Source organism: Pseudophryne corroboree, chromosome 2, assembly GCF_028390025.1.
Source record: "Pseudophryne corroboree isolate aPseCor3 chromosome 2, aPseCor3.hap2, whole genome shotgun sequence".
NCBI lineage: Eukaryota > Metazoa > Chordata > Amphibia > Anura > Myobatrachidae > Pseudophryne > Pseudophryne corroboree.
The window spans coordinates 167,450,816-167,463,411 of NC_086445.1; the positions used below are offsets into that span (position 1 = coordinate 167,450,816).

At 47.3% G+C, this 12,596-nt stretch overlaps 1 protein-coding gene across 2 annotated transcripts in view; it reads left to right on the top strand.

Moving 5' to 3' along the window:
• EBPL (EBP like) overlaps window positions 1–12,596 on the top strand; it is a 66,345-nt gene that overhangs the window by 31,435 nt on the left and 22,314 nt on the right. For both annotated transcript variants that reach the window (XM_063957049.1, XM_063957050.1), the window contains exon 2: window positions 11,638–11,707. In XM_063957049.1, the coding sequence (XP_063813119.1) occupies window positions 11,638–11,707 (70 nt within the window). The remainder of the gene's footprint in view (window positions 1–11,637; window positions 11,708–12,596) is intronic.

Sequence of the window (12,596 nt, forward strand, 5' to 3'; positions counted from 1 at the left end):
TTCAAACCCAGTCCTTTTGTCCCTATAAGGGCAAGAGGGAAAAAGGCCGCTCGTTCCTGCCCCGGGGCAGAGGAAGGGGAAAAAGACTGCACTATGCAGCCTCTTCCCAGGAGCAGAAGCCCTCCCCCGCTTCTGCCAAGTCCTCAGCATGACGCTGGGGCTCTGCAAGCAGACTCTGGCACGGTGGGGGGCCGTCTCAAGAATTTCAGCGCGCAGTGGGCTCACTCGCAAGTGGACCCCTGGATCCTGCAGGTAGTATCACAGGGGTACAAATTGGAATTCGAGACGTCTCCCCCTCGCCGGTTCCTGAAGTCTGCTCTACCAACGTCTCCCTCCGACAGGGAGGCAGTATTGGAAGCTATTCACAAGCTGTATTCCCAGCAGGTGATAATCAAGGTACCCCTCCTACAACAGGGAAAGGGGTATTATTCCACGCTGTTTGTGGTACCGAAGCCGGACGGCTCGGTGAGACCAATTTTAAATCTAAAATCTTTGAACACTTACATAAAAAGGTTCAAATTCAAGATGGAGTCACTCAGAGCAGTGATAGCGAACCTGGAAGAGGGGGACTATATGGTATCTCTAGACATCAAGGATGCTTATCTCCATGTCCCAATCTACCCTTCTCACCAAGGGTACCTCAGGTTTGTGATACAAAACTGTCATTATCCGTTTCAGACGCTGCCGTTTGGGTTGTCCACGGCACCACAGGTCTTTACCAAGGTAATGGCCGAAATGATGATTCTTCTTCGAAGAAAAGGCGTATTAATTATCCCTTACTTGGACGATCTCCTGATAAGGGCAAGGTCCAGGGAACAGTTAGAGGTCGGAGTAGCACTATCTCAGGTAGTGCTACGTCAGCACGGGTGGATTCTAAATATCCCAAAATCACAGCTGATTCCAACAACACGTCTACTGTTCCTAGGGATGATTCTGGACACAGTCCAGAAAAAGGTGTTTCTCCCGGAGGAGAAGGCCAGGGAGTTATCCGAGCTAGTCAGGAACCTCCTAAAACCAAGACAAGTGTCAGTGCATCAGTGCACGAGAGTCCTGGGAAAAATGGTGGCTTCTTACGAAGCGATTCCATTCGGAAGATTCCATGCAAGAACTTTTCAGTGGGATCTGCTGGACAAATGGTCCGGATCGCATCTACAGATGCATCGGCGGATAACCCTATCTCCAAGGACAAGGGTATCTCTCCTGTGGTGGTTACAGAAGGCTCATCTTCTAGAGGGCCGCAGATTCGGCATTCAGGATTGGATGCTGGTAACCACGGATGCCAGCCTGAGAGGCTGGGGAGCAGTCACACAGGGAAGAAATTTCCAGGGCTTGTGGTCAAGCATGGAAACATCTCTTCACATAATTATCCTGGAGCTAAGGGCCATTTACAATGCCCTAAGTCAAGCAAGGCCTCTGCTTCAGGGTCAACCGGTATTGATCCAGTCGGACAACATCACGGCTGTCGCCCACGTAAACAGACAGGGCGGCACAAGAAGCAGGAGGGCAATGGCAGAAGCTGCAAGGATTCTCCGCTGGGCGGAAAATCATGTGATAGCACTGTCAGCAGTGTTCATTCCGGGAGTGGACAACTGGGAAGCAGACTTCCTCAGCAGACACGACCTCCACCCGGGGGAGTGGGGACTTCATCCAGAAGTCTTCCAAGTGATTGTAAACCGTTGGGAAAAACCAAAGGTGGACATGATGGCGTCCCGTTTCAACAAGAAACTGGACAGATATTGCGCCAGGTCAAGGGACCCTCAGGCAATAGCGGTGGACGCTCTGGTAACTCCGTGGGTGTTCCAGTCGGTATATGTGTTCCCTCCTCTTCCTCTCATACCAAAAGTACTGAGAATCATAAGAAGGAGAGGAGTAAGAACGATACTCGTGGCTCCGGATTGGCCAAGAAGAACTTGGTACCCGGAGCTGCAAGAGATGCTCACGGAGGACCCGTGGCCTCTACCTCTAAGGAAGGACCTGCTCCAGCAGGGACCTTGTCTGTTCCAAGACTTACCGCGGCTGCGTTTGACGGCATGGCGGTTGAACGCCGGATCCTGAAGGAAAAAGGCATTCCAGATGAAGTCATCCCTACCCTGATCAAGGCCAGGAAGGATGTAACTGCAAAACATTATCATCGCATTTGGCGAAAATATGTTGCGTGGTGTGAGGCCAAGAAGGCCCCTACGGAGGAATTTCAACTGGATCGTTTCCTACATTTCCTGCAAGCAGGATTGTCTATGGGCCTAAAATTAGGATCCATTAAGGTTCAAATTTCGGCCCTGTCGATCTTCTTCCAGAAAGAACTGGCTTCAGTGCCTGAAGTTCAGACGTTTGTCAAAGGGGTACTGCATATACAGCCTCCTTTTGTGCCTCCAGTGGCACCTTGGGACCTCAATGTAGTTTTAGGGTTCCTAAAATCACATTGGTTTGAACCACTTGCCACAGTGGATTTGAAATATCTCACATGGAAAGTGGTAATGCTGTTGGCCCTGGCTTCAGCCAGGCGCGTATCAGAATTGGCGGCTTTATCCTATAAAAGCCCTTACCTGATATTTCATTCGGATAGGGCGGAATTGAGGACTCGTCCTCAATTTCTCCCTAAGGTGGTTTCAGCGTTTCACATGAATCAACCTATTGTGGTACCTGTGGCTACTAGGGACTTGGAGGACTCCAAGTTGCTGGACGTAGTCAGGGCCCTGAAAATATGTTTCCAGGACGGCTGGAGTCAGAAAATCTGACTCGCTGTTTATACTGTATGCACCCAACAAGCTGGGTGCTCCTGCTTCTAAGCAGACGGTTGCTCGTTGGATTTGTAGTACAATTCAACTTGCACATTCTGTGGCAGGCCTGCCACAGCCAAAATCTGTAAAAGCCCATTCCACACGGAAGGTGGGCTCATCTTGGGCGGCTGCCCGAGGGGTCTCGGCTTTACAACTTTGCCGAGCAGCTACTTGGTCAGGGGCAAACACGTTTGCTAAATTCTACAAATTTGATACCCTGGCTGAGGAGGACCTGGAGTTCTCTCATTCGGTGCTGCAGAGTCATCCGCACTCTCCCGCCCGTTTGGGAGCTTTGGTATAATCCCCATGGTCCTTACGGAGTTCCCAGCATCCACTAGGACGTCAGAGAAAATAAGAATTTACTTACCGATAATTCTATTTCTCATAGTCCGTAGTGGATGCTGGGCGCCCATCCCAAGTGCGGATTGTCTGCAATACTTGTATATAGTTATTGTTACAAACAAATCGGGTTGTTTATTGTTGGAAGCCATCTTTTCAGAGGCTCCTACGGTTATCATACTGTTAACTGGGTTCAGATCACGAGTTGTACGGTGTGATTGGTGTGGCTGGTATGAGTCTTACCCGGGATTCAAGATCCTTCCTTATTATGTACGCTCGTCCGGGCACAGTATCTTAACTGAGGCTTGGTGGAGGGTCATAGGGGGAGGAGCCAGTGCACACCAGCTAGTCTAAAGCTTTTACTTTTTGTGCCCAGTCTCCTGCGGAGCCGCTATTCCCAATGGTCCTTACGGAGTTCCCAGCATCCACTACGGACTATGAGAAATAGAATTATCGGTAAGTAAATTCATATATATATATATAATATATAATTTCTCTGACGTCCTAGTGGATGCTGGGACTCCGTAAGGACCATGGGGAATAGCGGCTCCGCAGGAGACAGGGCACAAGAATAAAAGCTTTAGGATCAGGTGGTGTGCACTGGCTCCTCCCCCTATGACCCTCCTCCAAGCCTCAGTTAGATTTTTGTGCCCGAACGAGAAGGGTGCAGGCTAGGTGGCTCTCCTGAGCTGCTTAGAATAAAAGTATATTTTAGGTTTTTTTATTTTCAGTGAGTCCTGCTGGCAACAGGCTCACTGCATCGTGGGACTAAGGGGAGAAGAAACGGACTCACCTGCGTGCAGAGTGGATCGGGTTTCTTAGGCTACTGGACATTAGCTCCAGAGGGACGATCACAGGTTCAGCCTGGATGGGTCCCGGAGCCGCGCCGCCGGCCCCCTTACAGAGCCAGAAGAGCGAAGAGGTCCGGTGAAATTGGCGGCAGAAGACGATCCTGTCTTCAGACTAAGGTAGCGCACAGCACCGCAGCTGTGCGCCATTGCTCTCAGCACACTTCACACTCCGGTCACTGAGGGTGTAGGGCGCTGGGGGGGAGCGCCCTGAGACGCAATATAACAGATACAGGTTGAGTATCCCTTATCCAAAATGCTTGGGACCAGAGGAATTTTGGATATCGGATTTTTCTGTATTTTGGAATAATTGCATACCATAACGAGATATTATGGTGATGGGACCTAAATCTAAGCACAGAATGCATTTATGTTTCATATACACCTTATACACACAGCCTGAAGGTCATTTTAGCCAATATTTTTTATAACTTTGTGCATTAAACAAAGTGTGTGTACATTCACAGAATTCATTTATGTTTCATATACACCTTATACACACAGTCTGAAGTTCATTTAATACAATATTTTTAAAAACTTTGAGTATTAAACAAAGTTTGTACACTGAGCCATCAAAAAACAAAGGTTTCACTATCTCAGTCTCACTCAAAAAAGTCCGTATTTCGGAATATTCCGTATTTCGGAATATTTGGATATGGGGATACTCAACCTGTAATACCTTAGGTTGGCTAAAGAATACATCACATATAGCTCTTGGGCTATATGGATGTATTTTAACCCCTGCCATTTTTTACAGAAAAAGCGGGAGATAAGGACGTCGTGAAGGGGCGGAGCCTATCTCCTCAGCACACAAGCGCCATTTTCCCTCACAGCTCCGCTGGAAGGACGGCTCCCTGACTCTCCCCTGCAGACTTGCTACTGAATCAGGGTAAAAAAGAGAAGGGGGGGCACTATTGGCAGCTAAAAACTATACAGCAGCTATAAGGGAATAACACTTATATAAGGTTATCCCTGTATGTATATATATATATATATATATATATATATATATATATATATATATATATATATATATATATATATATATATAGCGCTTGGTGTGTGCTGGCAGACTCTCCCTCTGTCTCTCCAAAGGGCTTGTGGGGTCCTGTCCTCTATCAGAGCATGTGTGCTGTGTGTCGGTACGTGTGTGTCGACATGTATGAGGAGGAAAATGATGTGGAGGCGGAGCAATTGCCTGGGTTAGTGATGTCACCTCCTAGGGAGTCGACACCTGACTGGATGATCGTATTTAAAGAATTAAGTGATAATGTCAGCACTTTGCAAAGAACGGTTGATGACATGAGACAGCCGGCAAATCAATTAGTGCCTGTCCAGGCGTCTCAGACACCGTCAGGGGCCCTAAAACGCCCGTTACCTCAGTGGGTCGACACAGACCCAGACACAGATACTGAGTCTAGTGTCGACGGTGAGGAGACAAACGTAATGTCCAGTAGGGCCACACGTTACATGATCACGGCAATGAAGGAAGCATTGAACATTTCTGACACTACAAGTACCACAAAGAAGGGTATTATGTGGGGTGTGAAAAAACTACCAATAGTTTTCCCTGAGTCGGATGAGTTAAATGAGGTGTGTGATAAAGCGTGGGTTTCCCCCGACAAAAAAAAACACCCACTAGGGTAGATAAGGCGCTCACACGTTTATCAAAACAAGTAGCGTTACCGTCTCCTGATACGGCCACCCTCAAAGAACCAGCAGATAGAAGGCTGGAAAATATTCTTAAAAGTATATACACACATACTGGTGTTATACTGCGACCAGCAATCGCTTCAGCCTGGATGTGCAGTGCTGGCGTCGCGTGGTCGGATTCCCTGACTGAAAATATTGATACCCTGGATAGGGACAATATGCTGTTAACTATAGAGCATTTGAAGGATGCATTACTATATATGCGAGATGCACAGAGGGATATTTGCACCCTGGCATCAAGAGTAAGTGCTATGTCCATTTCTGCCAGAAGAGCGTTATGGACGCGACAGTGGTCAGGAGATGCGGATTCCAAACGACATATGGAAGTATTGCCGTATAAAGGGGAGGAGTTATTTGGGGCTGGTCTATCGGACCTGGTGGCCACGGCAACGGCTGGAAAATCCACCTTTTTACCCCAGGTCACTTCACATCAGCAGAAAAAGACACCGTCTTTTCAAACTCAGTCCTTTCGTTCCCATAAGTACAAGCGAGCTAAAGGCCATTCCTTCCTGCCCCGGGGCAGAGGAAGGGGAAAAAGACTGCACCATGCAGCCGCTTCCCAGGAGCAGAAACCCTCCCCTGCTTCTGCCAAGTCTTCAGCATGACGCTGGGGCTTTACAAGCAGACTCAGACATGGTGGGGGCCCGTCTCAAGAATTTCAACGCGCAGTGGGCTCACTCGCAAGTGGACCCCTGGATTCTACAGGTGGTATCGCAGGGGTACAAACTGGAATTCGAGGCGTTTCCCCCTCGCCGGTTCCTGAAGTCTGCTCTACCAAAGTCTCCCTCCGACAGGGAGGCAGTTTTGGAAGCCATTCACAAGCTGTATTCCCAGCAGGTGATAATCAAGGTACCCCTCCTACAACAGGGAAAGGGGTATTATTCCACGCTGTTTGTGGTACCGAAGCCGGACGGCTCGGTGAGACCAATTTTAAATCTGAAATCCCTGAACACTTACATAAAGAGGTTCAAATTCAAGATGGAATCACTCAGAGCGGTGATAGCAAACCTGGAAGAAGGGGACTATATGGTGTCTCTGGACATCAAGGATGCTTATCTCCACGTCCCAAGCTACCCGTCTCACCAAGGGTACCTCAGGTTTGTAGTACAAAACTGTCATTATCAGTTTCAGACGCTGCCGTTTGGGTTGTCCACGGCACCTCGGGTCTTTACCAAGGTAATGGCCGAAATGATGATTCTTCTTCGAAGAAAAGGCATCTTAATTATCCCTTACTTGGACGATCTCCTGATAAGGGCAAGGTCCAGGGAACAGTTAGAAGTCGGAGTAGCACTATCTCAGGTAGTGTTACGTCAGCACGGGTGGATCCTAAATATTCCAAAATCGCAGCTGATTCCAACGACACGTCTACTGTTCCTAGGAATGATTCTGGACACAGTCCAGAAAAAGGTGTTTCTCCCGGAGGAGAAGGCCAGGGAGTTATCCGAGCTAGTCAGGAACCTCCTAAAACCAGGCCAGGTGTCAGTGCATCAGTGCACGAGGGTCCTGGGAAAAATGGTGGCTTCTTACGAAGCAATTCCATTCGGAAGATTCCATGCAAGAACGTTTCAGTGGGATCTACTGGACAAATGGTCCGGATCGCATCTTCAGATGCATCAGCGGATAACCCTGTCGACAAGGACAAGGGTGTCTCTTCTGTGGTGGCTGCAGAGTGCTCATCTACTAGAGGGCCGCAGATTTGGCATTCAGGATTGGATCCTGGTGACCACGGACGCCAGCCTGAGAGGCTGGGGGGCAGTCACACAGGGAAAAAATTTCCAGGGCTTGTGGTCAAGCATGGAAACATCTCTTCATATAAACATTCTGGAACTAAGGGCCATTTACAATGCCCTAAGTCAAGCGAAACCCCTGCTTCAGGGTCAGGCGGTATTGATCCAATCGGACAACATCACGTCAGTCGCCCACGTAAACAGACAGGGCGGCACGAGAAGCAGGAGGGCAATGGCAGAAGCTGCAAGGATTCTTCGCTGGGCGGAAAATCATGTGATAGCTCTGTCAGCAGTGTTCATTCCGGGAGTGGACAACTGGGAAGCAGACTTCCTCAGCAGACACAACCTTCACCCGGGAGAGTGGGGACTTCACCCAGAAGTCTTCCACCTGATTGTAAACCGTTGGGAAAAACCAAAGGTGGACATGATGGCGTCACGTCTAAACAAAAAACTAGACAGATATTGCGCCAGGTCAAGGGACCCTCAGGCAATAGCGGTGGACGCTCTGGTGACACCGTGGGTGTACCAGTCAGTGTATGTGTTCCCTCCTCTGCCTCTCATACCAAAAGTACTGAGAATCATAAGAAGGAGAGGAGTAAGAACGATACTCGTGGTTCCGGATTGGCCAAGAAGGACTTGGTACCCGGAACTTCAAGAGATGCTCACGGAAGACCCGTGGCCTCTGCCTCTAAGAAAGGACCTGCTCCAGCAGGGGCCTTGTCTGTTCCAAGACTTACCGCGGCTGCGTTTGACGGCATGGCGGTTGAACGCCGGATCCTGAAGGAAAAAGGCATTCCAGATGAAGTCATCCCTACCCTGGTCAAAGCCAGGAAGGATGTAACCGCAAAACATTATCACCGCATTTGGCGAAAATATGTTGCGTGGTGTGAGGCCAAGAAGGCCCCTACAGAGGAATTTCAACTGGGTCGTTTCCTCCATTTCCTGCAAACAGGACTGTCTATGGGCCTAAAATTAGGGTCCATTAAGGTTCAAATTTCGGCCCTGTCGATTTTCTTCCAGAAAGAACTGGCTTCAGTACCTGAAGTTCAGACATTTGTAAAAGGGGTACTGCATATACAACCTCCTTTTGTGCCTCCAGTGGCACCTTGGGATCTCAATGTTGTTTTGAGGTTCCTTAAGTCACATTGGTTTGAACCACTCACCACTGTGGACTTAAAATATCTCACATGGAAGGTGACGATGCTGTTAGCCCTGGCTTCAGCCAGGCGTGTGTCAGAATTGGCGGCTTTATCATATAAAAGCCCTTACTTAATTTTTCATTCTGACAGGGCAGAATTGAGGACTCGTCCTCAATTTCTCCCTAAAGTGGTTTCTGCTTTTCACATGAACCAACCTATTGTGGTGCCTGCGGCTACTAGGGACTTGGAGGACTCCAAGTTACTTGACGTTGTCAGGGCCCTGAAAATATATGTTTCCAGGACGGCTGGAGTCAGAAAGTCTGACTCGCTGTTTATCCTGTATGCACCCAACAAGCTGGGTGCTCCTGCTTCTAAGCAAACTATTGCTCGTTGGATTTGTAGTACAATTCAGCTTGCACATTCTGTGGCAGGCCTGCCACAGCCAAAATCTGTAAAAGCCCATTCCACAAGGAAAGTGGGCTCATCTTGGGCGGCTGCCCGAGGGGTCTCGGCTTTACAACTTTGCCGAGCAGCTACTTGGTCAGGGGCAAACACGTTTGCTAAATTCTACAAATTTGATACCCTGGCTGAGGAGGACCTTGAGTTCTCTCATTCGGTGCTGCAGAGTCATCCGCACTCTCCCGCCCGTTTGGGAGCTTTGGTATAATCCCCATGGTCCTTACGGAGTCCCAGCATCCACTAGGACGTCAGAGAAAATAAGATTTTACTTACCGATAAATCTATTTCTCGTAGTCCGTAGTGGATGCTGGGCGCCCATCCCAAGTGCGGATTGTCTGCAATACTTGTACATAGTTATTGTTAACTAAATCGGGTTATTGTTGTTGTGAGCCATCTTTTCAGAGGCTCCTTCGTTGTTATCATACTGTTAACTGGGTTCAGATCACAAGTTGTACGGTGTGATTGGTGTGGCTGGTATGAGTCTTACCCGGGATTCAATATCCTTCCTGATTATGTACGCTCGTCCGGGCACAGTATCCTAACTGAGGCTTGGAGGAGGGTCATAGGGGGAGGAGCCAGTGCACACCACCTGATCCTAAAGCTTTTATTCTTGTGCCCTGTCTCCTGCGGAGCCGCTATTCCCCATGGTCCTTACGGAGTCCCAGCATCCACTACGGACTACGAGAAATAGATTTATCGGTAAGTAAAATCTTATTATATATATATATATATATATATATATATATAATATATATATATATTTTGTAGAAGTGGCTCTGTATATATCAGTGAAGAGATCGGGAGACGTCCGCAAATAACTCAAATAACATTTATTACATATACATACATAAAAACATACATCTAAAATCTAAAACAATGATCACCTTTCAAGTATGCATAAGGCCAGTTTTAACTTGAACAAGGGTATAATCCCTAATTAGCATAGAATATGTAAGGTTGATTAAATAGCTGCCTTGGTGACACTTTATGTGAATATAAGCTGAAGTCCTGAATAGACAGTGTGTAACACTGTAATATGCAGTCTTTGATACTGGGTCCACACACGGAATTGCTACTTTGTATGCCGGCGTCCCGGCTGTGATAGAGACAGTTCAGTGTGAAACGGAAAGCAGTATTTATAGTTACCACTGATTCTCCCTGCTAGTATGACGTATCCGTCCCTTTTCTTCACCCGGTGGTGAGGCCGTCACCGCCCCGTGTGATGTACGCCGGGATGGGATATCCTTATAGGTGGAACTGCAGACTCTCAGCCAAGGTGTACTCACTGCGGGCTCCGATATTTGCTAATCGGCCAGATAGCTGCGGTGCTGGATTGCCCGCAGTGAGTACACCTTGGCTGAGAGTCTGCAGTTCCACCTATAAGGATATCCCATCCCGGCGTACATCACACGGGGCGGTGACGGCCTCACCACCGGGTGAAGAAAAGGGACGGATACGTCATACTAGCAGGGAGAATCAGTGGTAACTATAAATACTGCTTTCCGTTTCACACTGAACTGTCTCTATCACAGCCGGGACGCCGGCATACAAAGTAGCAATTCCGTGTGTGGACCCAGTATCAAAGACTGCATATTACAGTGTTACACACTGTCTATTCAGGACTTCAGCTTATATTCACATAAAGTGTCACCAAGGCAGCTATTTAATCAACCTTACATATTCTATGCTAATTAGGGATTATACCCTTGTTCAAGTTAAAACTGGCCTTATGCATACTTGAAAGGTGATCATTGTTTTAGATTTTAGATGTATGTTTTTATGTATGTATATGTAATAAATGTTATTTGAGTTATTTGCGGACGTCTTCCGATCTCTTCACTGATATATACAGAGCCACTTCTACAATATATGTTTATATTTTTATTTATATATATATATATATAACAATCCAAATCAGCCGGCACTCCACGCTTCACTACACCTGGTCCTGGTGCTCGCATACAGATATAAGTATTCCTCCAGCAATCACGCGGCACTCCAAGGACTCTTCTTATATACTTTTAATAGTGGTTAAACATCATGGATGTTTAACCACTATTAAAAGTATATAAGAAGAGTCCTTGGAGTGCCGCGTGATTGCTGGAGGAATATATATATATATATATATATATATATAAAACTCAATACTGCCTATATTTAGGATAGCAAAAATTAGTAACACACAGCGCGATGTTTTAAATATCGATCTATGTTGCTACCCAGTTTTGTCACATGCTTTTGGGAAAGTGTGCCTAGCACAAAGTCATAATGAAAAAGACAATTGAATCTTAATTATAATTTGCAACTATTAATAACCTCTGACCACATACCGTGACAAAACTTGATGTATACGCATTGTATTTTTTGTGCAAACTTTTGCTGTGTGTGTGAATTGGGTCACAGACAGGCTGTTTTGCATATTGAAATGAAAGCCTCCTGCTTAATGAAAACTTTGTAAAATACTGTACATTCTCATGGTATCCTAAAACATTTCCCTAAACTTCTCATTGTTATATATGTAGCTGCCATTTTATATGAGCTAACTTGTATTTTAGGCTTGGTGCCTTAAACATACTGTAGGTGATACTTTTGGCCATATTCATTTGTAATGTGTATAACTTATGTTTTATTCTAGGAGGGTCCATTTGTATACCTTTCCCTAGTGGGCACAGTGGCCACATCTGAGGGTCCTTTGGCGTCACTGTGTAAGTATGGATCTGATTGTATAATGTCACACATGGAATGTACCTCATGCTTTTTATACCTTATTCACATATGGCAAATACCCCCAAAATTACACCTACATTGTGAAGGCTTCAGGGACGCGCAGTATGTTTCTCTGACGTCCTAGTGGATGCTGGGAACTCCGTAAGGACCATGGGGAATAGACGGGCTCCGCAGGAGACTGGGCACTCAAAAGAAAAGATTAGGTACTATCTGGTGTGCACTGGCTCCTCCCTCTATGCCCCTCCTCCAGACCTCAGTTAGAATCTGTGCCCGGCCAGAGCTGGGTGCTCCTAGTGGGCTCTCCTGAGCTTACTAGTAAAGAAAGTATTTATTAGGTTTTTTATTTTCAGTGAGCTTCTGCTGGCAACAGACTCACTGCTACGTGGGACTAAGGGGAGAGAAGCAAACCTACCTGCTTGCAGCTAGCTTGTGCTTCTTAGGCTACTGGACACCATTAGCTCCTGAGGGTTTGAACACAGGCACCTGTCCTCGATCGTCCGTTCCTGGAGCCGCGCCGCCGTCCCCCTTGCAGAGCCAGAAGAACAGAAGCTAGAAGACGAAATCGGCGGCTGAAGACTCCTGTCTTCATTAAGGTAGCGCACAGCACCGCAGCTGTGCGCCATTGCTCCCAGCACACTTACACACTCCGGTCACTGTAGGGTGCAGGGCGCTGGGGGGGGGGGGCTCCCTGGGCTGCAATTGAAGTACCTTTGGCATAAAAATACATATATACAGTCTAGCACTGTATATATGTAAAAACCCCCGCCATTATTTTACACTGAAAGCGGGACAGAAGCCCGCCACTGAGGGGGCGGGGCCTTCTTCCTCAGCACACCAGCGCCATTTTTTCTTCACAGCTCCGCTGGA